Source organism: Mobula birostris, unplaced genomic scaffold (assembly GCF_030028105.1).
Source record: "Mobula birostris isolate sMobBir1 unplaced genomic scaffold, sMobBir1.hap1 scaffold_1835, whole genome shotgun sequence".
NCBI lineage: Eukaryota > Metazoa > Chordata > Chondrichthyes > Myliobatiformes > Myliobatidae > Mobula > Mobula birostris.
The window spans coordinates 43,976-71,161 of NW_027274882.1; the positions used below are offsets into that span (position 1 = coordinate 43,976).

Genomic DNA, 27,186 nt, shown 5'->3' on the forward strand with positions numbered 1-27,186 from the left:
GGAGTGTGTGACGGGACGGTGTGGAGGGAGCCTCACCCTGTGTCTGACCCTGTCCCTGGGAGTGTGTGACGGGACAGTGGGGAGAGATTCTCTGTGTCTCACCCTGTCCCTGGGGGTGTATCAGGACAGTGTGGAGGGACCCTCACCCTGTGTCTGACCCTGTCCCTGGGAGTGTGTGACGGGATGGTGCGGAGGGAGCCTCACCCTGTGTCTGATCCTGTCCCTGGGAGTGTGTGACAGGACGGCGGGGAGATATTCTCTGTGTCTGACCCTGTCCCTGGGAGTTTATGACGGACGGTGTGGAGGGAGCCTCACCCTGTCCCTGGGAGTGTGTGACGGGACGGCGGGGTGAGATTCTCTGTGTCTGACCCTGTCCCTGGGAGTGTATGACGGACAGTGTGGAGGGACCCTCACCCTGTGTATGACCCTGTCCCTCGGAGTGTGTGACGGACCGTGTGGAGGGAGCCTCACCCTGTGTCTGACCCTGTCCCTGGGAGTGTGTGACGGACGGTGTGGAGGGAGCCTCACCCTGTCCCTGGGAGTGTGTGACGGGACGGCGGGGAGAGATTCTCTGTGTCTGACCCTGTCCCTGGGAGTGTGTGACGGACGGTGTGGAGGGAGCCTCACCCTGTCCCTGGGAATGTGTGACGGGACAGTGGGGAGAGATTCTCTGTGTCTGACCCTGCCCCTGGGAGTGTGTGACGGGACAGTGGGGAGAGATTCTCTGCGTCTGACCCTGCCCCCAGGTGTGCCTGGAACCGGCGGCAGACTGCATTGAGCTGCTGTGTGTAATCCACGCTGCATTGCCGACACTACATCCCTGGCACTTGGATCCGGCTGACACTGTGGACGGTGTGCGGCTCCGCTCAGAGGAAAGAGGGGGTGTCTCGCAGCCGCTCTCCGTGCGTCAGATCCCAGGACACGTCAGACGTCCAGTGACTGGGACGTGGTTCCCGCGGGGGCAGCCTCCGGATTAGCGATGCTGTTATATTTATCGACTTCCACAGCTGTGCTGACGGAACGGGCGAGAAAACAAGGCCCATCTGCAATGGAAGTTGCTGGGACGCGGGTAAGGCTGCGGTTTAACCTTGTGAGAAGGTCTGCCAGTGGCAAGCACGTGGTTCACCTGCTCTGGGGTATCAGGAGGTGGAGGTGGTGGTGGAGGAAGGGGTGTGGGAGCGGGGTTATCGTCAGTGGGGATACAGTCAGTGACACAGGGCGCTGGGGGAGAGGGGTCACTGAGGGACGGTGTGAGGGAGCGGGGTTATCGTCAGTGGGGATACAGTCAGTGACACAGGGCGCTGGGGGAGAGGGGTCACTGAGGGACGGTGTGAGGGAGCTGGGTTATCGTCAGTGGGGATACAGTCAGTGACACAGGGTGCTGGGGCAGAGGGGTCACTGAGGGACGGTGTGAGGGAGCTGGGTTATCGTCAATGGCGATACAGTCAGTGACACAGGGCGCTGGGGGAGAGGGGTCACGGAGGGACTGTGTGAGGAAGCTGGGTTATCGTCAGTGGGGATACAGTCAGTGACACAGGGTGCTGGGGGAGAGGGTTCACTGAGGGACTGTGTGAGGGAGCTGGGTTATTGTCAGTGGGGATACAGTCAGTGACACAGGGCGCTGGGGGAGAGGGGTCACTGAGGGACGGTGTGAGGGAGCTGGGTTATCATCAGTGGGGATACAGTCAGTGACACAGGGTGCTGGGGCAGAGGGGTCACTGAGGGACGGTGTGAGGGAGCTGGGTTATCGTCAATGGCGATACAGTCAGTGACACAGGGCGCTGGGGGAGAGGGGTCACTGAGGGACGGTGTGAGGGAGCTGGGTTATTGGCAGTGGGGATACAGTCAGTGACACAGGGTGCTGGGGCAGAGGGGTCACTGAAGGGCGGTGTGAGGGAGCTGGGTTATCGTCAGTGGGGATACAGTCAGTGACACAGAGTGCCGGGGAGAGGGGTCACGGAGGGACAGTGTGAGAGAGCTGGGTTATCGTCAGTGGGGATACAGTCAGTGACACAGGGTGCTGGGGGAGAGGGGTCACGGAGGGACTGTGTGAGGGAGCTGGGTTATCGTCAGTGGGGATACAGTCAGTGACACAGGGTGCTGGGGGAGAGGGGTCACTGAGGGACGGTGTGAGGGAGCTGGGTTATCGTCAGTGGGGATACAGTCAGTGACACAGGGCGCTGGGGGAGAGGGGTCACTGAGGGACGGTGTGAGGGAGCTGGGTTAACGTCTGTGGGGATACAGTCAGTGACACAGGGTGCTGGGGGAGAGGGGTCACTGAGGGATGGTGTGAGGGAGCTGGGTTATCATCAGTGGGGATACAGTCAGTGACACAGGGCGCTGGGGGAGAGGGGTCACTGAAGGGTGGTGTGAGGGAGCTGGGTTATCGTCAGTGGGGATACAGTCAGTGACACAGGGCGCCGAGGAGAGGGGTCACGGAGGGACGGTGTGAGGGAGCTGGGTTGTTGTCAGTGGGGATACAGTCAGTGACACAGGGTGCTGGGGGAGAGGGGTCACTGAGGGACGGTGTGAGGGAGCTGGGTTATTGTCAGTGGGGATACAGTCAGTGACACGGTGCTGGGGGAGAGGGGTCACTGAGGGACAGTGCGAGGGAGGTGGGTTATTGTCAGTGGGGATACAGTCAGTGACACAGGGTGCTGGGGGAGAGGGGTCACGGAGGGACGGTGTGAGGGAGCTGGGTTATTGTCAGTGGGGATACAGTCAGTGACACAGGGTGCCGGGGAGAGGGGTCACTGAGGGACGGTGTGAGGGAGCTGGATTAATGTCAGTGGGGATACAGTCAGTGACACAGGGTGCTGAGGGAGAGGGTTCACTGAGGGACAGTGTGAGGGAGGTGGGTTATTGTCAGTGGGGATACAGTCAGTGACACAGGGTGCTGAGGGAGAGGGTTCACTGAGGGACAGTGTGAGGGAGGTGGGTTATCGTCAGTGGGGATACAGTCAGTGACACAGGGTTCTGGGGGAGAGGGGTCACTGAGGGACGGTGTGAGGGAGCTGGGTTATTGTCAGTGGGGATACAGTCAGTGACACAGGGCGCTGGGGGAGAGGGGTCACTGAGGGACGGTGTGAGGGAGCTGGGTTATCGTTAGTGGGGATACAGTCAGTGACACAGGGTGCTGGGGAGAGGGGTCACTCAGGGAGGAATGAGGTTGGGATGGTTCAGTTGGTAAAAATGAAAGAGATAAAATTATTGGAAAGAGGTGTCATAAGATCGAAAGGTTGTGAATTGTTCTAGGTAGAGTTGAGGAACTGCAAGGGTAAAATTACTTTAATGGGAGTTATATGCAGGCCTCCAAACAGTAGCAAAGTTGTGGTTTACAAATTACGATGGGAGATAGAAAATACATGTCAAAAGGACAATGTTATGACAATCATGGGAAATTTCAATATGCAGGGAGACTGGGAAAATCAGATTGGCGCTGAATTCCAGGAGGGGTTGTTTCTATAATGCTTATGAGATGACTTTTTAAAGCAGATCATGTTTGAGCCCAATAGGGAATCAGCTATTCTGGATTGGGTGTTGTGCAATGACCCATCATTGATTAGTGTGCTTGAGGTAAAGGAACTCTTAGGAAAGAGTGATCGTAATGTGATAGAATTTACCCCAATATGAGAGGGGGTATCTAAAGTCAGATGTATCAGTATCATAGTGGAGTGAAGGGAATTACAGAGGCATGAGAGAGGACTTGGCTAAAATTAATTGAGAAGGAACACTAGCAGGGATGATGGCAGAGCAGCAATGGCTGGATCTTCTGAGAGCAATTCAGAAGGTGCAGGATAGATACATTGTAAAGCTGAAGAAATATTCTAAAGGCAAGATCATACAACCATGGCTGACAAGAGAAGTCAAAGCCGTGTAAAAGCCAAAGAGAGGGCACATAATAGTGTGGAAGTTATAGGATCGGGAAGGTTTTAAAAACCAACCGAAGGCATCTAAAAAGTCCTTAAGAAGGAAAAGATGGAATACAAAGGTCAGCTAACTGGTAATATTAAAGAGGATACCAAAAGCTTATTCAGACATATAAAGGCGAGAGTAGATAAGACCACTGGAAAATGATACTGGAGAGGTGATAGTGGGGGACAAGGAAATGGCAGAGAAACTGAATAAGTATTTTGCATCAGTCTTTACTGTGGAAGACATTAGAAGTATGCTGAAAGATAGAGCGTGTCAGGGCAGAAGTGTGTGATCAACACACGTCAAAGTTGCTGGTGAACGCAGCAGGCCAGGCAGCATCTCTAGGAAGAGGTACAGTCGATGTTTCAGGCCGAGACCCTTCATCAGGATTTATAAAGCCTTAAAGCATTACATTCTTGGTTTTATATTCTAGTCAACTCGAAATTAATACTAACATTGCATTTGTCTTTCTCACCATTGACTCAACCCGCAAGTTAACTTTTAGGGAATCCTGCACTTGGACTCCTTTTGGACCTCAGATTTTCTGCCCATTTAGAAAACAGTCTACGCCTTTCTTCCTTCTTGCAAAGTGCATGACCATGCATTTCCCGATGCTGTAATCCATGTCTTTACCAATTCCCCTAACCCGTCTAAATCCTTCTGTATCCTGCCTGCCTCCCCAACGCTAACCGTCTCTCTACTTATCTTCAGATCATCTGCAAACTTGGCAACAAAGCCATCAATTGCATCATCCAACTCATTGGGATATAAGTGTGAAGTTGCCTTTACTACAGAGAAGGTGCTTGGGAAGCTGAGAAGTCTGAAGGTAGATAAGTCATCTGGACTAGATAGACTGCAGCCCAGAGTTCTGAAGGAGGTAGCTGAAGAGATTGTAGAAGCATTTTTAGTGATATTTCAAGAACTACTACATTCTAGAGTGGTTTCAGAGGACTGGAAAACTACAAATGACACTCCACTCCTCAAGAAGAGAGAGAAACGGAAGAAATGTAATTATAAGACATTTACTCTGACCTCAGTTGTTGGAGCTGATTGTTAAGGATGAGGTTTCAGAATGCTTAGAGGCACCTGATAAAATAGCCCGAAGTCAGCATAGTTTCCTTCAGGGAATACCAGGCCTGACAAATTTGTTGGAGTTCTTTGAAGAAATAACAAGCAGGATAGACAAAGGAGATTTTGTGTACTTGGATTTTCAGAATGCCTTTGACAAGATGCCACACATGAGCTGCTTAACAAGTTAAGAGCCCGTGGTATTACGGAAAAGGTATTAGGATGGATAAAGCACTTTGTGATTGGTAGGAGGCAAAGTGTAGGAATAAAGGGAGCATTTTCTGGTCGGCTGCCGTAACTCGTTGTGTCCCACGGGGGCCCTATGTTGGAATCGCTTCTTTTTACATTATATCCCAATGAGTTGGATGATGCAATTGATGGCTTTGTTGCCAAGTTTGCAGATGATCTGAAGATAAGTAGAGAGACGGTTAGCGTTGGGGAGGCAGGGAGGATACAGAAGGATTTAGACGGGTTAGGGGAATTGGTAAAGAGGTGGCACATGGATTACAGCATCGGGAAATGTATGGTCATGCACTTTGCAAGAAGGAAGAAAGGCGTAGACTATTTCCTAAATGGGCAGAAAATCTGAGGTCCAAAAGGAGTCCAAGTGCAGGATTCCCTAAAAGTTAACTTGCAGGTTGAGTCAGTGGTGAGGAAGACAAATACAATGTTAGTATTAATTCTGAGTTGACTAGAATATAAAACCAAGGATGTAATACTTTAAGGCTTTATAAGGCACAACCCTGTATCAATCCCATTCTATTCCCACTTTCCTATTCTCTCTTAAGGACATAAAATCATAAGATAACCTCACTAGGAGCATTGTGAGCAGCTTTGGACCCATTACCTAAGAAAAGATGGGCTGACATTGGGGAGGGTTCAAAGGAAGTTCACAAATATGCTTCCAGGATTGAAAGGCTTGTCATATGAGGGGTGTTTGATGGCTCTAGGCCTGTACACACTGGAATTCAAAAGAATGAGGCATGACCTCATTAAAGCCTATTGAATGTTGAAATGCCTTGATGTGGAGAGGGTGTTTCCCATGGTGGGGGAATCCAAGATCAGAGGACACAGCCTCATAATAAAGGGACGTTTAGTTAGAATGGAGATGAGAAACTTCTTCAGCATGAGAGTGAAGTAACTGTGGAATTTGTTGCCACAGGTGGCTGTAGAAGCCAGGTCAATACAGGTGTACTTGATGCAGAGAATGATAGATTCTTCATCATTCAGGGAATGAAGGGATAAGGGGCGAAGGCAGGAGATTGGGGTCAGGAAGGAAATGAATCAGCCATGTTGAAATCATTGAGCAGTCTTGATGGGCTAAATGACCTGCTTTTGCTCCCGTATCTTATGATTTTATGAGTTTTTAAGAGAGAATAGGATAGTGGGAATAGAATGGGATTGAGAGAGGGTTGTGGGGAGAGAGTGGGTCAATGGGATTAGTGTAGGGATTGATACAGGGTTGTGTGGAGAGAGTGCGACAATGGGATTGGTACAGGGTTGTGGGGAGAGAGTGGGTCAGTGGGATGGATACAGGACTGTGGGGAGGGAGTGGGACAGTGGGATTGATACAGGGTTATGTGGAGAGAGTGTGTCAGTGGGATTGAGAGAGGGTTGTGGGGAGAGAGTGGATCAATGGGATTAGTGTAGGGATTGACACAGGACTAAGGGGAGGGAGTGGGACAATGGGATTGATACAAGGTTGTGGAGAGAGAGTGGGACAGTGGGATTGATACAGGGTTGTGGGGAGAGAGTGGGACAGTGGGATTGGTACAGGACTGTGGAGAGAGAGTGGGACAGTGGGATTGATACAGGGTTATGTGGAGAGAGTGAGTCAGTGGGATTGAGAGAGGGTTGTGGGGAGAGAGTGGATCAATGGGATTAGTGTAGGGATTGACACAGGACTAAGGGGAGGGAGTGGGACAATGGGATTGATACAAGGTTGTGGAGAGAGAGTGGGACAGTGGGATTGATACAGGGTTGTGGGGAGAGAGTGGGACAGTGGGATTGGTACAGGACTGTGGAGAGAGAGTGGGACAGTGGGATTGAGAGAGGGTTGTGGGGAGAGAGCGGGACAGTGGGATTGGTACAGGACTGTGGGGAGAGAGTGGGACAGTGGGATTGAGAGAGGGTTGTGGGGAGAGAGTGGGTCAATGGGATTAGTGTAGGGATTAACACAGGACTGTGAGGTGAGAGTGGGACAGTGGGATTGACACAGGACTAAGGGGAGAGAGTGGGTCAGTGGGATTAGTCAGAATCAGGTTTATTATCATCAGCATGTGTCGTAAATTTGTTAACTCAGCAGCAGCAGTTCAATGCAATACATAATATATAAGAAAAAATTTTTTAAAAATACTAGATAAATAAGTAAACCAATTGCAGTATACACATATTGAATAGATTAAAAATTGTGCAAAAACAGAAATACTATATATTGAAAAAACTGAAGTAGTGTCCAAGGGTTCAATGTCCATTTAGGAATTGGATGACAGACCTACCTCCTACCTGATGGTAACAGTGAGAAAAGGGCATGCTCTGGTTGCTGGAGGTCCTTAATAATGGACGCTGCCTTTCTGAGACACTGCTCCTTGAAGATGCCCTGGGTACTTTGTAGGCTAGTACCCAAGATCGAGCCGATTAAATTTACAACCCTCTGCAGCTTCTTTCGGTCCTGTGCAGTAGGCCACCACCGCCCCCCCCCCCCCACAAATACCAGACAGTGATGCAGCCTGTCAGAATGCTCTCCACGGTGTATCTATAGAAGTTTTTGAGTGTATTTGTTGACATACCAAATCTCTTCAGACTCCTAGTGAAGTATAGCCACTGTCTTGCTTTCTTTATAATGGCATCGGTATGTTGGGACCAGGTTAGGTCCTCAGAGATCTTGACACCCAGGAACTTGAAACTGCTCACCCTCTCCAGTTCTGATTCCTCTATGAGAATTGGTATGTGTTCCTTCGTCTTACCCTTCCTGAAATCCATAATCAGCTCTTTCGTCTTACTGACATTGAGTGCCAGGTTGTTGCTGCAACACCACTCCACTAGTTGGCATATCTCACTGCTGTAAGCCCTCTCATCACCACCTGAGATTCTACCAGCAATGGCTGTATCATCAACAAATTTATAAATGGTATTTGAGCTATGCCTAACCACATAGTTCCTTATATTTTATTGTCGCCAAATAATTGATACTGGAATGTCCAATCATCACAGCGATATTTGATTCTGCGCTTCGTGCTCCCTGGAGTAGTTGTGGGTATAGACAGAGCAGAGCAGTGGGCTGAGCACACACCACTGAGGTGCACCAGTGTTGATCGTCAGCAAGGAGGAGATATTATCACCAATCCACACAGATTGGGGTCTTCTGGTTAGGAAGTCAAGGACCCAATTGCAGAGGGAAGTACAGAGGCCCAGGTTCTGCAACTTCTCAATCAGGATTGTGGGAATGAATTAAATTGTGAGAATGTATTAAATGCTGAGCTATGGTCAATGAACAGCATCCTGACGTAGGTGTCTGTGTTGTCCAGGTGGTCTAAGGCCATGTGACGGGCCATTGAGATTGCGTCTGCCGATGACCTGTTGTGGTGATAAGTGTGGTGATTGATGCAGGATTGTGGATGAGAGTGCTTCAGTGAGATTATTGTGCAGATTGTTTCAGTACTGTGGGGAAGGAGTGGGACAGTGAGATTATTGTGGGGACCGATACAGAACTGTGGGGAAAGAGTGGGTCAGTGAGATTATTGTGGGGACCGATACAGAACTGTGGGGAAAGAATGGGTCAGTGAGATTGGTGTGGGGACTGATACAGGACTGTGGGGAAGGAGTGGGACAGTGAGATTATTGTGGGGACCGATACAGGACTGTGGGGAAAGAGTGGGATTAGTGTGGGGATTGATATGGGACTGTGGGGAGAGAGTGGGACAGTGGGATTAGTGTGCAGACTGATTTGAATTTGAATTGACTTTATTTCTTACATCCTTCACATACACGAGGAGTAAAAATCTTTACGTTACGTTTCTGTCTAAATGTTCAATGTGCAACCAGAGTTATTTATAATAAATAGAACAGTCAATGTACCATTAGAAATAGACTCAAATCACTGTGAGTTAATCAGTCTGATGGCCTGGTGGAAGAAGTTGCCCCAGAGCTGTGGTACCATTTCCCAGATGGTAGCAGCTGTATAAGAGATTGTGGGGAGAGAGTGGGACCGTGGGATTATTGTGGGGTGTGATACAGGTCTATAGGGAGGGAGTGGGTCTGTAGGGTTAGTGTGGGCACTGATACGGGTCTGTGGGGAGGGAGTGGGTCTGTAGGGTTAGTGTGGGCACTGATACGGGTCTGTGGGGAGGGAGTGGGTCTGTACGGTTAGTGTGGGCACTGATACGGGTGTGTGGGGAGGGAGTGGGTCTGTAGGGTTAGTGTGGGCACTGATACGGGTGTGTGGGGAGGGAGTGGGTCTGTAGGGTTAGTGTGGGCACTGATACGGGTCTGTGGGGAGGGAGTGGGTCTGTAGGGTTAGTGTGGGCACTGATACGGGTGTGTGGGGAGGGAGTGGGTCTGTAGGGTTAGTGTGGGCACTGATACGGCTCTGTGGGGAGGGAGTGGGTCTGTAGGGTTAGTGTGGGCACTGATACGGGTGTGTGGGGAGGGAGTGGGTCTGTAGGGTTAGTGTGGGCACTGATACGGCTCTGTCGGGAGGGAGTGGGTCTGTAGGGTTAGTGTGGGCACTGATACGGGTGTGTGGGGAGGGAGTGGGTCTGTAGGGTTAGTGTGGGCACTGATACGGGTGTGTGGGGAGGGAATGGGTCTGTAGGGTTAGTGTGGGCACTGATACGGGTCTGTGGGGAGGGAGTGGGTCTGTAGGGTTAGTGTGGACACTGATACGGGTGTGTGGGGAGGGAATGGGTCTGTAGGGTTAGTGTGGGCACTGATACGGGTCTGTCGGGAGGGAGTGGGTCTGTAGGGTTAGTGTGGGCACTGATACGGGTGTGTGGGGAGGGAGTGGGTCTGTACGGTTAGTGTGGGCACTGATACGGGTGTGTGGGGAGGGAGTGGGTCTGTAGGGTTAGTGTGGGCACTGATACGGGTCTGTGGGGAGGGAATGGGTCTGTAGGGTTAGTGTGGGCACTGATACGGGTGTGTCGGGAGGGAGTGGGTCTGTAGGGTTAGTGTGGGCACTGATACGGGTCTGTCGGGAGGGAGTGGGTCTGTAGGGTTAGTGTGGGCACTGATACGGGTGTGTGGGGAGGGAGTGGGTCTGTAGGGTTAGTGTGGGCACTGATACGGGTCTGTGGGGAGGGAATGGGTCTGTAGGGTTAGTGTGGGCACTGATACGGGTGTGTGGGGAGGGAGTGGGTCTGTAGGGTTAGTGTGGGCACTGATACGGGTCTGTCGGGAGGGAGTGGGTCTGTAGGGTTAGTGTGGGCACTGATACAGGTGTGTGGGGAGGGAGTGGGTCTGTAGGGTTAGTGTGGGCACTGATACGGGTCTGTCGGGAGGGAGTGGGTCTGTAGGGTTAGTGTGGGCACTGATACGGGTCTGTGGGGAGGGAGTGGGTCTGTAGGGTTAGTGTGGGCACTGATACGGGTGTGTGGGGAGGGAGTGGGTCTGTAGGGTTAGTGTGGGCACTGATACGGGTCTGTGGGGAGGGAATGGGTCTGTAGGGTTAGTGTGGGCACTGATACAGGTGTGTGGGGAGGGAGTGGGTCTGTACGGTTAGTGTGGGCACTGATACGGGTCTGTGGGGAGGGAGTGGGTCTGTAGGGTTAGTGTGGGCACTGATACGGGTGTGTGGGGAGGGAGTGGGTCTGTACGGTTAGTGTGGGCACTGATACGGGTCTGTGGGGAGGGAGTGGGTCTGTAGGGTTAGTGTGGGCACTGATACGGGTCTGTGGGGAGGGAATGGGTCTGTAGGGTTAGTGTGGACACTGATACGGGTGTGTGAGGAGGGAGTGGGTCTGTAGGGTTAGTGTGGACACTGATACGGGTGTGTGGGGAGGGAGTGGGTCTGTAGGGTTAGTGTGGGCACTGATACGAGTGTGTGGGGAGGGAGTGGGTCTGTAGGGTTAGTGTGGGCACTGATACGGGTCTGTGGGGAGGGAGTGGGTCTGTAGGGTTAGTGTGGGCACTGATACGGGTCTGTGGGGAGGGAATGGGTCTGTAGGGTTAGTGTGGACACTGATACGGGTCTGTGGGGAGGGAGTGGGTCTGTAGGGTTAGTGTGGGCACTGATACGGGTGTGTGGGGAGGGAGTGGGTCTGTAGGGTTAGTGTGGGCACTGATACGGGTCTGTGGGGAGGGAATGGGTCTGTAGGGTTAGTGTGGACACTGATACGGGTGTGTGGGGAGGGAGTGGGTCTGTAGGGTTAGTGTGGGCACTGATACGGGTCTGTCGGGAGGGAGTGGGTCTGTAGGGTTAGTGTGGGCACTGATACGGGTCTGTGGGGAGGGAGTGGGTCTGTAGGGTTAGTGTGGGCACTGATACGGGTGTGTGGGGAGGGAGTGGGTCTGTAGGGTTAGTGTGGGCACTGATACGGGTCTGTGGGGAGGGAGTGGGTCTGTAGGGTTAGTGTGGGCACTGATACGGGTCTGTGGGGAGGGAATGGGTCTGTAGGGTTAGTGTGGACACTGATACGGGTCTGTGGGGAGGGAGTGGGTCTGTAGGGTTAGTGTGGGCACTGATACGGGTCTGTGGGGAGGGAATGGGTCTGTAGGGTTAGTGTGGGCACTGATACGGGTCTGTGGGGAGGGAGTGGGTCTGTAGGGTTAGTGTGGGCACTGATACAGGTGTGTGGGGAGGGAGTGGGTCTGTAGGGTTAGTGTGGGCACTGATACGAGTGTGTGGGGAGGGAGTGGGTCTGTAGGGTTAGTGTGGGCACTGATACGGGTCTGTGGGGAGGGAATGGGTCTGTAGGGTTAGTGTGGGCACTGATACGGGTCTGTGGGGAGGGAGTGGGTCTGTAGGGTTAGTGTGGACACTGATACGGGTCTGTGGGGAGGGAGTGGGTCTGTAGGGTTAGTGTGGGCACTGATACGGGTCTGTGGGGAGGGAGTGGGTCTGTAGGGTTAGTGTGGGCACTGATACGGGTGTGTGGGGAGGGAGTGGGTCTGTAGGGTTAGTGTGGGCACTGATACGGGTCTGTGGGGAGGGAATGGGTCTGTAGGGTTAGTGTGGGCACTGATACGGGTGTGTGGGGAGGGAGTGGGTCTGTAGGGTTAGTGTGGGCACTGATACGGGTCTGTGGGGAGGGAATGGGTCTGTAGGGTTAGTGTGGGCACTGATACGGGTCTGTGGGGAGGGAGTGGGTCTGTAGGGTTAGTGTGGGCACTGATACGGGTGTGTGGGGAGGGAGTGGGTCTGTAGGGTTAGTGTGGGCACTGATACGAGTGTGTGGGGAGGGAGTGGGTCTGTAGGGTTAGTGTGGGCACTGATACGGGTCTGTGGGGAGGGAGTGGGTCTGTAGGGTTAGTGTGGGCACTGATACGGGTCTGTGGGGAGGGAGTGGGTCTGTAGGGTTAGTGTGGGCACTGATACGGGTCTGTGGGGAGGGAATGGGTCTGTAGGGTTAGTGTGGGCACTGATACGGGTGTGTGGGGAGGGAGTGGGTCTGTAGGGTTAGTGTGGGCACTGATACGGGTGTGTCGGGAGGGAGTGGGTCTGTAGGGTTAGTGTGGGCACTGATACGGGTCTGTGGGGAGGGAGTGGGTCTGTAGGGTTAGTGTGGGCACTGATACGGGTGTGTGGTTGAGAGAGTCGGGTAGTTCAATAACTTGACTTTGGCCTGGATAAAAATTGCTGTTGGAATTGGTTTATTGGCCGAGGTTCAGTAAAAAGCTTGTCTGGCACACCGTTCATACAGATCAGATCATTACACACTGCCTTGAAGTAGAAAAGGCAAAACAGTCGAATAAAGTGTAAGAGCTACTGGAGAAAGGGAGTGAAGTGCAGGGAAACAATCAGGTGGAAGTTCATAACAAGGTCAATTGTGAGGTCAACAGTGTAATTTATTTTCCTGGGGAACAATGTTCCCTCGAATAGTCAGAAGGGTCCATCTTATCACACAAGGGAGGCATTGAGTCGTCTGATAACAGCAGTGTGGAAGCTCTGCTTGAGCTTGCTGGTACGTATCAGAATTCGAATCTGGTTTATTATCACCGGCATCTGTTGTTAATTTTGTGAACTTAGCAGCAGCAGTTCAATGCAGAACATGAGAATATAGGAAGAAAAAATAAATGAGTCATTCTATTACAGTAAGTACATATTGCAAAACAAATAATATATTTTTTAAAAAGTGAGGTTCAGTGTCCATTTGGGAATCGGATGGCAGAGAGAAAGAAGCTGTTCCTGAATCGCTGAGTGTGTGCTGTCAGGCTTCTGTCCCTCCTACCTGATAGTAACTGAGAAAAGGACATGCCCTGGGTGCTGGAGGTCCTTAATAATGGACACTGCCTCTCTGAGACACCGCTCCCTGAAGATGTCTTGCAGACTATGGAGGCGAGTACCCAAGATGGAGCTGAATAACTTTACAACCATGTTTATTTTAACAATTTCTTAATTTTAAAACTTGGCCTCCCCCCGCCCCCCCCCCCGACATAACAGACTGTGATGTAGCTTGTCAGAATACTCTCTAAGGTACAAGTATAGAAGTTTTTGAATGCTTTAGGTCTCTTCAAACTCCTAATGAAATACAGTTGCGTTCTTGCATCGATATGTTGGGACCAGGTTAGATCCTCAGAGATCTTGACACCCAGGAACTTGAAACTGCTCACTCTCTCCACTTCTGATCCCTCTATGAGGATTGGTATGTGATCCTTCGTCTTACCCTTCCTGAAGTCCACAATCAGCTCTTTCGTCTTACTGATGCTGAGTGCCAGGTTGTTGCTGTGGCACCACTCCACTACTTGGCATATCTCACTCCTGTACGCCCTCTCGTCACCACCTGAGATTCTACCAGCAATGGTTGTATCATCAGCAAATTTAGAGATGGCATTTGAGCTATGCCTAGCCACACAGTCATGGGTATAGAGAGAGTAGAGCAGTGGGCTAAGCACACATCCCTGAGGTGCGCCAGTGCTGATTATTAGCAAGGAGGAGATTTTTTTTTACCAATCTGCACAGATTGTTGTCTTCCGGTTAGGAAGTCAAGGATCCAGTTACAGAGGCTTATTGATCAGGACTGTGGGTATTATGGTATTAATCTCTGAGCTATAGTCAATGAACAGCATCCTGACATAGGTGTTTGTATTGCTCAGGTGATCTAAGGCCGTGTGAAGAGCCATTGAGATTGCACCCATCGTTGACCTATTGTGGTGATAGGCAAACTGCAATGGGTCCAGGTCCTTGCTGAGGCAGAGGTTCAGGCTAGTCATAACCAACCTCTCAAAGTATTTCATTACTGTCGATGTGAATGCTACCAGACGATAGTCACGAAGGTAGCTCACACTACTTTTCTTAGGCATTGGTATAATTGTTGCCCTTTTGAAGCAGGTTTGATCTTCTGACCATGGCAGTGAGAGGTTGAAAATGTCTTTGAATACTGCCACCAGTCAGTTGGCACAAGTTTTCAGAGCCTTACCAGCTACTCCACTGGGGCCTGCTGCCATGTAAGGGTTCACCCTCCTGAAAGACAGCCTGACATTGGAGGGAGAGGGAGAGAGGGAGAGAGAGAGAGATATATATATATCTCTCACAGGGTCACTGGGTACACCGGGGATCGTCACAGCTGTAGTTATATTTTCACTTTCAAAGCGGGCATAGAAGGCATTGAGCTCATCTGGTTGTGAACCACCACTACCATTCACAGTGCTGGGTTTTTTTTGCAGGAAGTAGCGTCCTGCAAACCCTGCCAGGGTTGATGTGCACCCAATGTCGCCTCCAACTGCAGGAATTGTTTCTTCAATCTTGAAATAGCCCTCCAGAAGTCATAGCTGATTGTCTTGTACAGACATGGGTCACCAGAATTAGATGGCACAGATCAAGCCCTCAGCAGACAACTGCTCTGCTGTGTCTTTGGCTTCTGCACTGTTTCCCCAGTGGGAGAGGGGAGATGAGAGACAATCCGGGCGGGTGGGTTCTTTGATGGTGCAGGCCGCTTTCCCAAGACAGTGAGAAGTGTACGGAGGGGAGGTGGTTTCTGTAAAGTGCTGAGCTGTGTCCACAGGCAGTACACCCAGACAGGATGCTTATTAGATTATGAGGACACTCAGTCCTCGTTTATTGTCATTTAGAAATGCATGCATTAAAAAAATGATACAACGTTCCTCCAGAATGATATCACAAGAAACACAGAACAAACCGAGACTAAAACTGACAAAACCACATAATTATAACATAGAGTTAAAACAGTGCAAAACAATACTGTAATTTGATAAAGAGCAGACCATGGGCAGGTAAAAAAAAAGTCTCAAGTCCCGATAGACTCATCATCTCACGCAGACGGCGGAAGGGAGGAACTCTCCCTGCCATGAAACTCCAAGTGCCGCAAACTTGCCGATGCAGCACCATTGGAAGCACCCGACCGCAGTGGACTCTGAGTCTGTCCGAAAACTTCGAGCCTCCGACATAGCCTCTCCGAGCACCATCCTCTGCCGAGCACTTCGACCCCACCCCGGCCGCCGAGCAGCAAGCAAAGCCGAGGACTCGGGGCATTCCCCTCCGGAGATTCTGGACCACACAGTAGCAGCAGCAGTGAAACAGCATTTCAGAAGTTTCTCCAGATGTTCCTCCGTGCTGTCACGTCCGTCTCCATCAAATCAGAATTGTGCACGGCACCCTGCTTGATAAATAACAGACATCACCACCGGAGTGACCTCTGCGAGCTGCGTCGCGCCGCCATCTTCTCCTCTCCTCTGTCGATGGTGTATCGATAAAATATTGGTGTGGGTTGACAGGGATTCACCAGATTTCTTTAACCTCCTCAGTATGTAGAGATGGAGGTGAGCTTTCTTGGCTGTGACAGGTTTTTGGTGAACTTGACTCCTCAGAACTTGAAATTTTCAATCCTCTACTGTTGATGTGGACAGAACATATGCACGGCACCCCTTTCTGAAGTCAATGATAACTCTTTTGTTCTGTTGACATTGAGGGAAAGGGTGTTGCCACGACAACGTATCACCAAGCTCCCTACCTCTTTCCTGTCCTCTGACTCATCGTTATTTAAGATGCAGCCAGCTATGGTGCTGTCATCTGCAAACTTGTGGTTAGAGCAGGATTTGGCCACGCAGTCATGAGTGTACACGGAGCAGAGAAGAGGGTCGAGGACTCAGCCTTGTGGAGCACCAGAGTTGAGGATAATCGCCGCAGAGGAATTGCTGCCTGTCCTTATGGGTTATCACCTGTCAGTCAGGAAGTCAAGGATAGTCGTCTCTAGATTGGTGAGAATGATCTCAGTCGCCTTTCCATCTCACCGCAGCTCCTCCCCACCGCCACTCCACCCACACATACATAAAGTGTAAAAGACAGGCCAGAGTGAATATTGAACTGCTGGGAAGTGGTAATGTGGGACAAAGAAATGGTGGACAAACTCAAAAAGTATTTTGCATCGTTCTTCACTGTGGAAGACACCCAGCAGTATGCCAGAGATTTTAGGGGGCAGAAGTGAGTGTCTTTGCTGTTACTGAGGAGAAGGTGCTTGGGAAGCTGAAGGTGGATAAGTCACCTGGAGAAGATGGACTTTGCCCCAAGGATGGCTGAAGAGACTGCGGAGGCAATAGTAGTGGTCCTTCAAGCATCACTAGGTTCTGGAATGGTTCCGGAGGACTGGAAAATTGCAAATATCACTCCGCTCTTTAAGGAGTGAGGGAGGCAGAAGACAGAAAATTATCGGCCATTTAGCCCATCCAATGGCTGGCAAGATGTTATACAGTTTGTTATTAAGTTTTTGGAGTACTTCAAATTTCAAGTTTAATTGTCATTCAGGTATAGATATAGATATAGGCAGCCATCGATCCCAGGGGATTATAAGCCTCTGGTGGACTGGGTTAAGCCACATCTGCTGTGACTGTGGAGTCCGATGTGGGAGTGACCATCCTTGCCACACTGTGTGCAGCAGACCGCTGAGGCAGCTCTGACGTCTTGGGCACTGAGCTTTAGGCGGGCATTGTCATTCAACCATACATGAACACAGCCAAACGAAACAGCAAGGTGCAACAGCTCACACACAACACAAGGCACATATAGCAGGCACGAGACAGCAGGCACACAAAAGATATCAGTAAAATACGGTCACACAAAAAAAAATAGTCCAAGACCCCAAGTCGCGTGAATGTTGCAGCAGTCTGCAGTTGAACACCATACAGCTTGTCTTTTGCCGAGTGAACACAGGGGGGCAGCACCGACCCCAGCTTGGACGCCATACCACACCACCTCCGGTGGCGGGCACCGACGCCATCTTTCTCCTGCGCTGCTGGAAACAGGCGACCCTGCGGCTTGAGGCCGAATCCTCTCTGCGATTGGGTCCACCAATAAATCAGTGAATCGGGCTTGCAGCGTTCCACATTAACAATGTCCAGCAGCATGTTGTAATCACAAGAAGAGCGACTAAGACAATCTCTCGCTGTTAGACGGCACTTCGACTCCTCTCTGACTCGGGCAGCAGCACGATCTGCAGCAAGACCAGCTCCTTCCATTTCTCCACCAACCAGCAACTCACTGATGGAAAGGACCTGCAGTTCTTAATGTCCAGCAGGGTTTTCCAATCATACAAAATATATTCGAAAAGGACAATAACGCCTTTGATTGGCCCCATAGAAGCTGCTGCGATTGAATGCTCCACCATCTTATTTGGAGCACATGATAAAATAGGCCAAAGTCAGCAAAGTTTCCTGAAGGAGAAATCTTGCCTGACAAAACTGTTGGAACTCTTTGAGAAAATAACCGGCAGGATTGACAAAGGAGAGCCAGCGAATGTTGTTTAGTTGGATTTTCAGAAGGGCTTTGACAAGTGAGGCTGCTAAACAAGGTAAGAGCCCATGGTGTTATACTGAAGATATACTGACTGGGAAAGAGTGGGAATAAAGGTGGCCTTTTCTCGTTGGCTAGAGTTGGGTCTTCTATTTTTCACCTTGCATGTTGATGATCTGGATGAGGAATTGATGGTTCTGTGGCCAAGTTTGTGGAAGACACGAAGATAGGTGGAGGGGTAAGCTGTGTTGAGGAAGAAAGGACAGATCAGGAGAATGAGCAAAGAAGTGGTAGATGGAACACAGTATAGGGAAGTGTACGGTCGTGCACTTTGGTAGAAGGAATAAAGGGTATGGACTATTTTATAAATATGGGGAGCAAATTCAGAAATCAGAGGAGCAAAGGGACTTTGTGCAGGATTCCCTAAAGATTAACTTGCAAGTTGAGTCGGTGGTAAGGAAAGCAAATGCAATATTGGAATTCATTTCAAGAGGAGGACCCGAATATAAAAGCCAGGATGTGATGCTGAGAGTCCACCAGGGGTGGTCTGAGCCCGGCTGTAAAAGGACGAGGGGCAACCCCACCCCATGCTACGGAAACGCCAGTAGAAGCTCCAAGGATCTCGTCCCTCGGAGTGGAAGGATCTTCACTGGGAAGACATATGAAATCGTGTGGCGAAAGCAAAGCCAGAGGACCAATCAATCTTCAGCCTAATGCTGAGGACCCTGGCAAAGAGCTGAAAAAGGCTGATAAAAGACCCAGTAGGGGTGACGGGCTGAAGAATATGAAGATGAGACCCTGACATTTTATAAGGCGTTTACCAGACCATATTTGGAGCATTGTGAGCAGTTTTAGGCCCTATATCTAAGAAAGATTGTGCTGGCATTGGAGAGAGTCCAGATGTTCACTAGGAAGAAAGGGTGAATGTATGAGTCACGTTTGATAGCCCTGTCCAAGACTTGCTGGAGTTTAGAACAATGAGGGGGGATCTCATCGAAACGTATCAAATATGGAAAGGCCTAGACAGGGAGGACATGAAGAAGACGTTCCCTATAGTGGGGAGTACAGGACCAGAGGGCACAACCTCAGATGGCCCTTTAGAGCAGCAAAGAGGAGGAATTTCTTTCGCCAAACGGCTATGAATCTGTGGAATTCATTGCCATGGACAAGTGGGGGCCAAGCTCCTGTATCTTATGACCTCATGGCTCCAGTCTCCTCCAACGTTGTCTTAGAGGAGCTCAGCAAGGCACCATGGTCAGTACAGATGTGTTGGGCAAAGAGCTGTGTGGCTGTGACTTGTTGGAATGAGGTGGTCTTACTGAAAGGTGTGAGATTGTGAGAGGGGGCTTCACAGGACACATGATGACATATTGCCCCCATTTCTCCTTTTCCCGCTCCTCCCCCTGCACTCTCCCCTCCCCTGTTCACCTCACCCCTCTCTCCTCTCCCCTCTCTCCTCCACTCTACCTGCCTCTCCCCCATCGTTGGAAGGTGAATCGCTCACTATGAATTGCCCCTTTAATGTGTGGTTTGGGGGTGGAATCTGGGGGTGAGTCGGTGGCTATGTGGGTGAGTGTCTGGGGAGTGTGTGTGGGGGGAGGAGCAAGATAACCTTGGTGCGATGGGAGGGGGCAAGCGGTGGGGAGAATGTTTCTGTGTTGACTCCTGCACTCCCTCCCACAGGGGCCATTGGACATGGCGGGGGAGAATGGGGGGAGTCCAGACCCCGCAAACCAAGGTCTGCACCTCAGAAACAGGCAACTGGCCCGTTGTGGGACAGAGGTGAGGCAGGGATTGCCGCTGGGGGAGTGGAGGGGGTGTAGGGGGGAAGAGGAGTGAGGGATGAGGGGGAGGAGGGCAGAGAGGGAGGACGGAAGAGGAGGAGGGGATGAGGGGTTAGGGGATGAAAGGAGAGGGAAGGTGAGGGGGAGGTAGGGGGAGTGGAGGTGGGAAGGGGTGGGGGGAGGGAAGTGGAGGGAGAGCGAGGTGAGGTGGAGGGAGAGTGAAGGGGAGGGTGAGGTGGCGGGAGAGGGGGTTGAGGTGGAGGGAGAGTGAAGGGGAGGGTGAGGGGAAGGGTGGGAGTGAGAAGAAGGGAAGGAAGTGGGAGGACTGGTGAGAATGAGAGTTCTCAAGTCCACTGTGCTGTGTTCCTGGAAAAATTGCCACCACCTCCTTCCTCCCCTGACGCTCCCCTCCCTCGCTGTCCCCCCTTCCCGCTCCCCTCCCCTCCACCAAGCCCAACTCTACAAGGAGGCCAGGAGAACCTCCCCTCTCTCATTACCCTCACACTGTCCCTCCCTGACCTCAGCTACCTCTCCCATGCCCCAATTGTGCTCTGCTCCCCCTCCACTCCTCCCAGAATTCCCAGGATCCCCCACCCACCTTCCCCAGAGGAAAGCGGCTCCAGTTCTCCCTTAATCGGACAGCGTCTCACCCCATCCACTGATCCACCACCCCCTCCTAGTTCTGAATCCCCCCTCCAGGGGAAACAGCTTTGGCATCTCTCCTGTCGAGTACCAATCGCCCCAGGGGCCCACACCTGTTAATAAGATCACCTTTCATTTTCCTAACCTCCGAAACAGTCACACGACACAGAAATAGGCCATTCGGCCCAATTAATTGATACTTCCCATGGTCCATTCCTGAGCTGGTCCCATTTGCTCACTCTAATCCAAGTGTTCCCAAACTCTTTTATTCGATGGACCCCTATCACCGACTGAGGGGTCAGCAGTCCCCAGGACGGGAGCCCCATCTCTCAGCCTTTCCTATCCATGTAGCCATCCAAGTATGTAATTGTAGCCCCCACCCCCACCACCTTCTCTGGCAGCTCGTTGCAAACACCCACACTGTGAGATAAACTTGCTCCTCAGATACCCTTTACATCTTCCCCCTCTCACTTGAACTCTGTGCCCTTTAGTTCTAGCCTCCTCTATCCTGGGGAGAAGTACTGCGACCATCCACCTCATCTCCCTCCCTCGTGACCTTGAAAGCATTCATAACGTCACCCTGCCTACCTATGGAGAATTCTGTACCTGTCCCAGAGACCTGCCTGCCGCTCGCCGTGTAAGTGCACTGCTTCACTCCTGCCTGAGTTAAATTTCATCCGCCCAGGTGATTGAGATCCTCACCCTCCACCACACCGCCCTTTTTGACGTCACCCACAGACCTACTTCCTCACCGAAATGATAAAAATGTAGAACCGACACTGGAGCTGGCACGCCACGGTCACAGGCCTCTAGTCTGGGTAGTGTCTGCCAGCACCACCACTGTCTGCCTCCCAACTTTGTACCCCGTTGGCTGGTTCGCTGCATTACCTAACGTTCCAGACCAGCCGACCGGCCGCCACCTCCTCAAAGCCCTTTGTCTGAAGTCTGTGTGGATGACGTCTACAACCCTGCCCTCGTCAATCCTCTTGGTCACCTCTTCAACAAATACTCAGTCAAGTTTGTGAGACCCAATTTCCCATGTGCAAATGATTGTCAATCCAGCCTGCTTAACTCCTCATTCTCCCCTTCTCCCTTCCCTCCTTCCCCTCCATTCCTCCCCTCCCTCCCTCTCTCCCTCTTCCCCTCCTTCCTCTCTCCTCTTCCCCTTCCCCCTCTTTCCTCTTCCCCTTCCCCCTCTTTCCTCTTCCCCCTCCCCCTCTCTCCTCTTCCCCCTTCCTCTCTCCTCTTCCCCTTCCCCCCTCTCCTCTTCCCCCTCCCCCTCTCTCCTCCTCTCCCTCCCCCTCTCTCCTCCTCTCCCTCCTCCCCAACACCTCCAAGCCCTCTCTGCTCTCCTCCTCCCTTCCCTCCTTCCCTCCTTCCCCTCCATTCCTCCTCTCCCTCCCTCTCTCCCTCTTCCCCTCCTTCCTCTCTCCTCTTCCCCTTCCCCCTCTTTCCTCTTCCCCTTCCCCCTCTTTCCTCTTCCCCCTCCCCCTCTCTCCTCCTCTCCCTCCTCCCCAACACCTCCAAGCCCCCTCTCACTCCCCATCCTCTCCACCCCCTTTCGGCATGATCGGGCTGGTACCTCAAGAACCCTCCCCCCTCCCCCACCCTGGCTGACAATATGTCCTCTGTCTCGGGCCGTCAGGAACCCACCACGGACCCTGAGTGGGACCCCCGGGACCGGCTCAGCGGCAGTGACGGAGACGCAGACGTGGAAGATGCTGACAGCAGGTAAACGGGACCGTGCCAGGGCTGGACCCCTCACCACAGGACCACATCTTACCCCCTTCTCCCCCTCCCCTCCAAATCTCATCCTTTCCTGGGACCACCCCTCCCCTCCCCACTACCCAGGACCACTGCTTTCCTCTTCCTCTCCCCTCCCGTCACCCCTCGCACGCTTTCTGTCTGCATCTCTGACACATGCTGAGAGCCAGACGTATGGACACCAGCGGGTCCAGACATCCTTGGGTGCAGCCACGCCATAGCACCCGTGGGTGTAGGGACACTACCAGCTGTGCTGTGTTTCTTATTGGAGCTGTCTGCTCACCCTTCTCGGGGGATGGCCGTGAAGGTGGGGTGGGTGGTTCCGGAGTGTTGGATGAGGCAGATCCCTCACTACGGGGGGCTGGTAAAGCAGGCTGCCTTCGTCCACCTTTGAATAACTCCAAACTCCCCCTCCCCAGGGATCTGGTCACCTGCTCATTGGCTCACAACGCAGACTCCCAGTGCTGGCAACATTCCCATAGTGAACGGCAGGACTCTGGGGAGTCGACCGTAAGACATAGGAGCAGCATTAGGCCATTCGGCCCATTGAGTCTGCTCTGCCATTCAATCATGGCTGATCTTCTCCTCAGCCCCACTCCCCAGCCTTCTCCCCGTGATCTTTGATGCTGTACCCGATCAAGAACCTATCAAGCTCTGCCTTAAATACACCCAACGACCCGGCCTCACAGCTGCCGGTGGTAACAAATTCCACAAATTCACCACCGCCCGGCTAAGGAAATTTCTCCGCATCTCTGCCCCTCTATCCTGAGGCTGTGCCCTCTTGTCCTACATTCCCGACCATGGGAAAGTTCCTTTCCACATCTACTCTATCAAGGCCTTTCAAAAGGTTTCAATGAGATCCCCCCAGTCATCCTTCTAAATTCAAGCGAATACAGACCCAGAGTCATCAAACATCCTCGTATGATAACCCTTTCATTCCCGGAGTCATCCTTGTGAACCCCCTCTGGACCCTCTTCAATGTCAGCACATCTTTTCTTGGATGAGGAGCCCAAAACTGTTCACAACACTCGAGGTGAGGCCTCACCAGTGTCTTATAAAGCCTCAGCATCCTGTCCCTGCTCTTGTATTCTAGACCGCTTGAAATGAATGCTAACATTGCATTTGCCTTCCTCACCACTGACTCAACCTGCAAATTAACCCTTAACCCATGTGTCAACGCTTGTGTTCTGCACAAGGACTCCCAAGTCATCTCAGATTTTGGATTTTCTCCCCATTTAGAGAATAGTCTGCACATTTATTTCTACTACCAAAGTGCCTGACCGTGCAGTTTCCTACATTGTATTTCATTTGCCATTTTCTTGCCCATTCTCCTGATCTATCTAAGTCCTTCAGCAGCCTACCTGTTTCCTCAACACTACCTGTCCCCCACCAATCTTCGTATCATCTGCAAACTTGGCAACAAAGCCATCTATTGCATCATCTGAATTATTGATATACAGCGTAAAAATAAGTGGTCCTAACACCGGCTCCTGCGGAACACCACTACTCACTGGCAGTCAACCAGGAAAGGGTCGTTTTATTCCCGCTTCCTGCCTCCTAGCAATCAGCCAATGCTCTAACCATGCCAGTAACTTCCCATGGACTCTTAACTTGGTAAGCAGCCTCATGTGTGGCACCTTGTCAAAGGCCTCTTGAAAATCCAAATATACATACACCCCCTCACACACACACACACACACACACACACACACACACACACACACACACACACCCCCTCTATCTCATGCACCCTCTCTCTCGCACACGCACACACCCTCTCTCGCACACACACACACTCTCTCTCGCTCTCACACACACCCTCTCTCGCTCTCACACACACCCTCTCTCTCTCACACACCCTCTCAACTCCCTCTCTCACACACAAACACATACCTTCTCTGTCACACAGATAAACACACCCTCTCGCACAAACTCGCTCACCCTCACAATCACACACCCTCTCTCTCTCACACACACACACACACACACATACACACCCTCTCTCGCACACACACACACACACACACACACACACACACACACCCTCTATCTCATGCACCCTCTCTCTCGCACACGCACACACCCTCTCTCGCACACGCACACACTCTCTCTCGCTCTCACACACACCCTCTCACGCTCTCACACACACCCTCTCTCTCTCACACACCCTCTCAACTCCCTCTCTCACACACAAACACATACCTTCTCTGTCACACAGATAAACACACCCTCTCCCACAAACTCGCTCACCCTCACAATCACACACCCTCTCTCTCTCTCTCTCTCTCACACACACACACACACATACACACCATCTCTCGCACACGCACACACACACACACACACACACCCTCTATCTTATGCACCCTCTCTCTTGCACACGCACACACCCTCTCTCGCACACGCACACACCCTCTCTCGCTCTCACACACACCCTCTCTCTCTCACACACCCTCTCAACTCCCTCTCTCACACACAAACACATACCTTCTCTGTCACACAGATAAACACACCCTCTCGCACAAACTCGCTCACCCTCACAATCACACACTCTCTCTCTCTCTCTCTCTCTCTCTCACACACACACACACACACACACACACACACCCTCTCTCACTCTCTCTCGCGTGCACACACATTCTCTCACACACACACACCCTCTGTCTCACACTCTCCTCACAGCCCCGGACGTACCCTCTCTCACAACACACACCATCTCACGCACAAACACGACCTCTGTCATGCAAACTCACCTCACTCTCACACACACACACACTCCCTCACTCACACACCTTGTCTCTCGCACACACACCCTCTTTCTCTTGCACACACACCCTCTTTCTCACATGCACAAACCTCTTTCTCACACACACACTCACACATATACACATACACACCCTCTCTCTCTCACACACACACACCTACCAATCTCTCATAAACACCTACTCTTGCACTCACACTCCCTCTCTTACACACCCTCTGTCTCTCACACACACACACCCCCTCTCTCACACACACACACACCCCCTCTCTCACACACACACACACCCCCTCTCTCACACACACACACACACAAACACCCTCTCTCACACACACCCTCTCCCTCACTTCCTCTCTCTCACACTCACCCTTACTCACGGACCCTCTCTCTCTCTCACAGACTGATGTATCCCCTCTCACACACTGATGCACCCTCTCACTCACACACACACTGTCTCTCACACAAGCACAACCTCTGTCATGCAAACACACCTCACTCGTACACTGTCTCATGCACACACCCTCTCTCTTACACGCACCCTCTCGACTCCCTCTCTCACACACATAAACACACGCTCTCGCACACAAACTCCCTCTCACACACTGTCTTGCACATACACCCTCTCACTCTCTCACTTTTACACACACACACATTGTAGAGTGACTGTGGGAGGAGATTCAGTGCTCTGGACCCACGGGAGCTGGTCAGACTCTGATACAGAGACGGGGTTCTGTGTCCTGTGAGGGACGGAGGTGCTGAGGGAGGGAGGTGGGGAGGAGAGCCACACCCTCGTCACCCTCACGCTCTTTGGGCCCCACAGACTAAGAGCATCCGAGCTCCCACACCGGTGCAGCTCGAGGAGACGGCGGCGGCCGAGGCTGGTACAGCAGGACACGACAGAGAGCGAGGACGACTCGAGTCGTAACCGGCGCAGACAGCAGCACTGTAACGTGCGGCTCAGTCCCCAGCGCATGTCCCGAGCCATCACAGAGGTAGGGGCTGCTACACTGCAGGGCGAGAGGGGGGAGACAATGGGGGAGGAAGGACGGGGAGAGATGAGGAAATAGACGATGTGGGGAGATGGAGAGTGGAGAGACAGTCGTGGGAAGAGAGGATCAGTGGGGAGAGAGGGCTGGGGGAAAGACTGGGAGAGGGATGGAGAGTATAGGGACGGGAGAAGTGAGATTGTGGGGTGGGGTGAGATGGACGGGGGTGATTGAGAGGGACAGGGTGAGATGGGGACGGGGACAGAGGAGGGATGGGGAGCAGGACGGGATGAGATGGGGAGGGGGACGGGGGAAGATGGGGAGAGAGACGGGGTGGGATGGGGAGAGAGACGGGGTGGGATGGGGAGAGGGACAGAGGAGGGATGGGGTGAGATGGGGAGGGGGACGGGGAGATGGGGAGGGGGACGGGGAGATGGGGAGAGAGACGGGGTGGGATGGGGAGAGGGACGGGGTGGGATGGGGAGGGGGACGGGGGAGATGGGGAGGGGGACGGGGAGGGATGGGGAGAAGACGGGGAGAGGGACGGGGTGGGATGGGGAGGGGGACGGGGAAGATGGGGAGGAGGACAGAGGAGAGATGGGGAGGAGGACAGAGGAGAGATGGGGAGAGGGATGGGATGAGATGGGGAGAGGAACGGGGAGATGGGGAGGAGGACAGAGGAGAGATGGGGAGGAGGACAGAGGAGAGATGGGGAGGGGGATGGGATGAGATGGGGAGAGGGACGGGGAGATGGGGAGGAGGACAGAGGAGAGATGGGGAGGAGGACAGAGGAGAGATGGGGAGAGGGATGGGATGAGATGGGGAGAGGGACGGGGAGGGACGGGGGTGGGTTGGGGGGGAGGAATGGGGGGAGATGGGGAGAGAGACGGGGTGGGATGGGGTGGGGGACGGGGAAAGACGGGGAGAGGAACGGGATGAGATGGAGAGAGGGACGGGGAGATGGGGAGAGAGACGGGTGAGATGGGGAGGAGGACAGAGGAGAGATGGGGAGAGGGATGGGATGAGATGGGGAGGGACGGGGTGGGATGGGGAGAGGGACAGGGAGAGACGGGGAGAGGGACGGGATGAGACGGGGAGAGAGACGGGGAGAGGGACGGGATGAGACGGGGGAGGGACGGGGGGATGGGGAGAGGGACGGGGGGATGGGGAGAGAGACAGGGTGGGATGGGGAGGAGGACAGAGGAGATATGGGGAGAGGGATGGGATGAGATGCGGAGAGGGACGGGGGGGGATGGGGAGAGAGACAGGGTGGGATGGGGAGAGAGACAGGGTGGGATGGGGAGGAGGACAGAGGAGAGATGGGAAGAGGGACGGGATGAGACGGGGAGAGAGACGGGGAGAGGG

General features: G+C 52.5%; 1 protein-coding gene across 1 annotated transcript; it reads left to right on the forward strand.

Moving 5' to 3' along the window:
* Positions 1-877: 877 nt before the first annotated feature.
* Positions 878-25,827, forward strand: LOC140192620 (uncharacterized; the record flags this gene model as incomplete). The annotated part of the gene is made up of 4 exons (XM_072250160.1): positions 878-1,069; positions 19,568-19,666; positions 21,956-22,041; positions 25,656-25,827. Coding segments are annotated over exons 1-4 (447 nt in total), but the record flags the coding sequence as incomplete, so codon positions are not given.
* Positions 25,828-27,186: the final 1,359 nt, after the last annotated feature.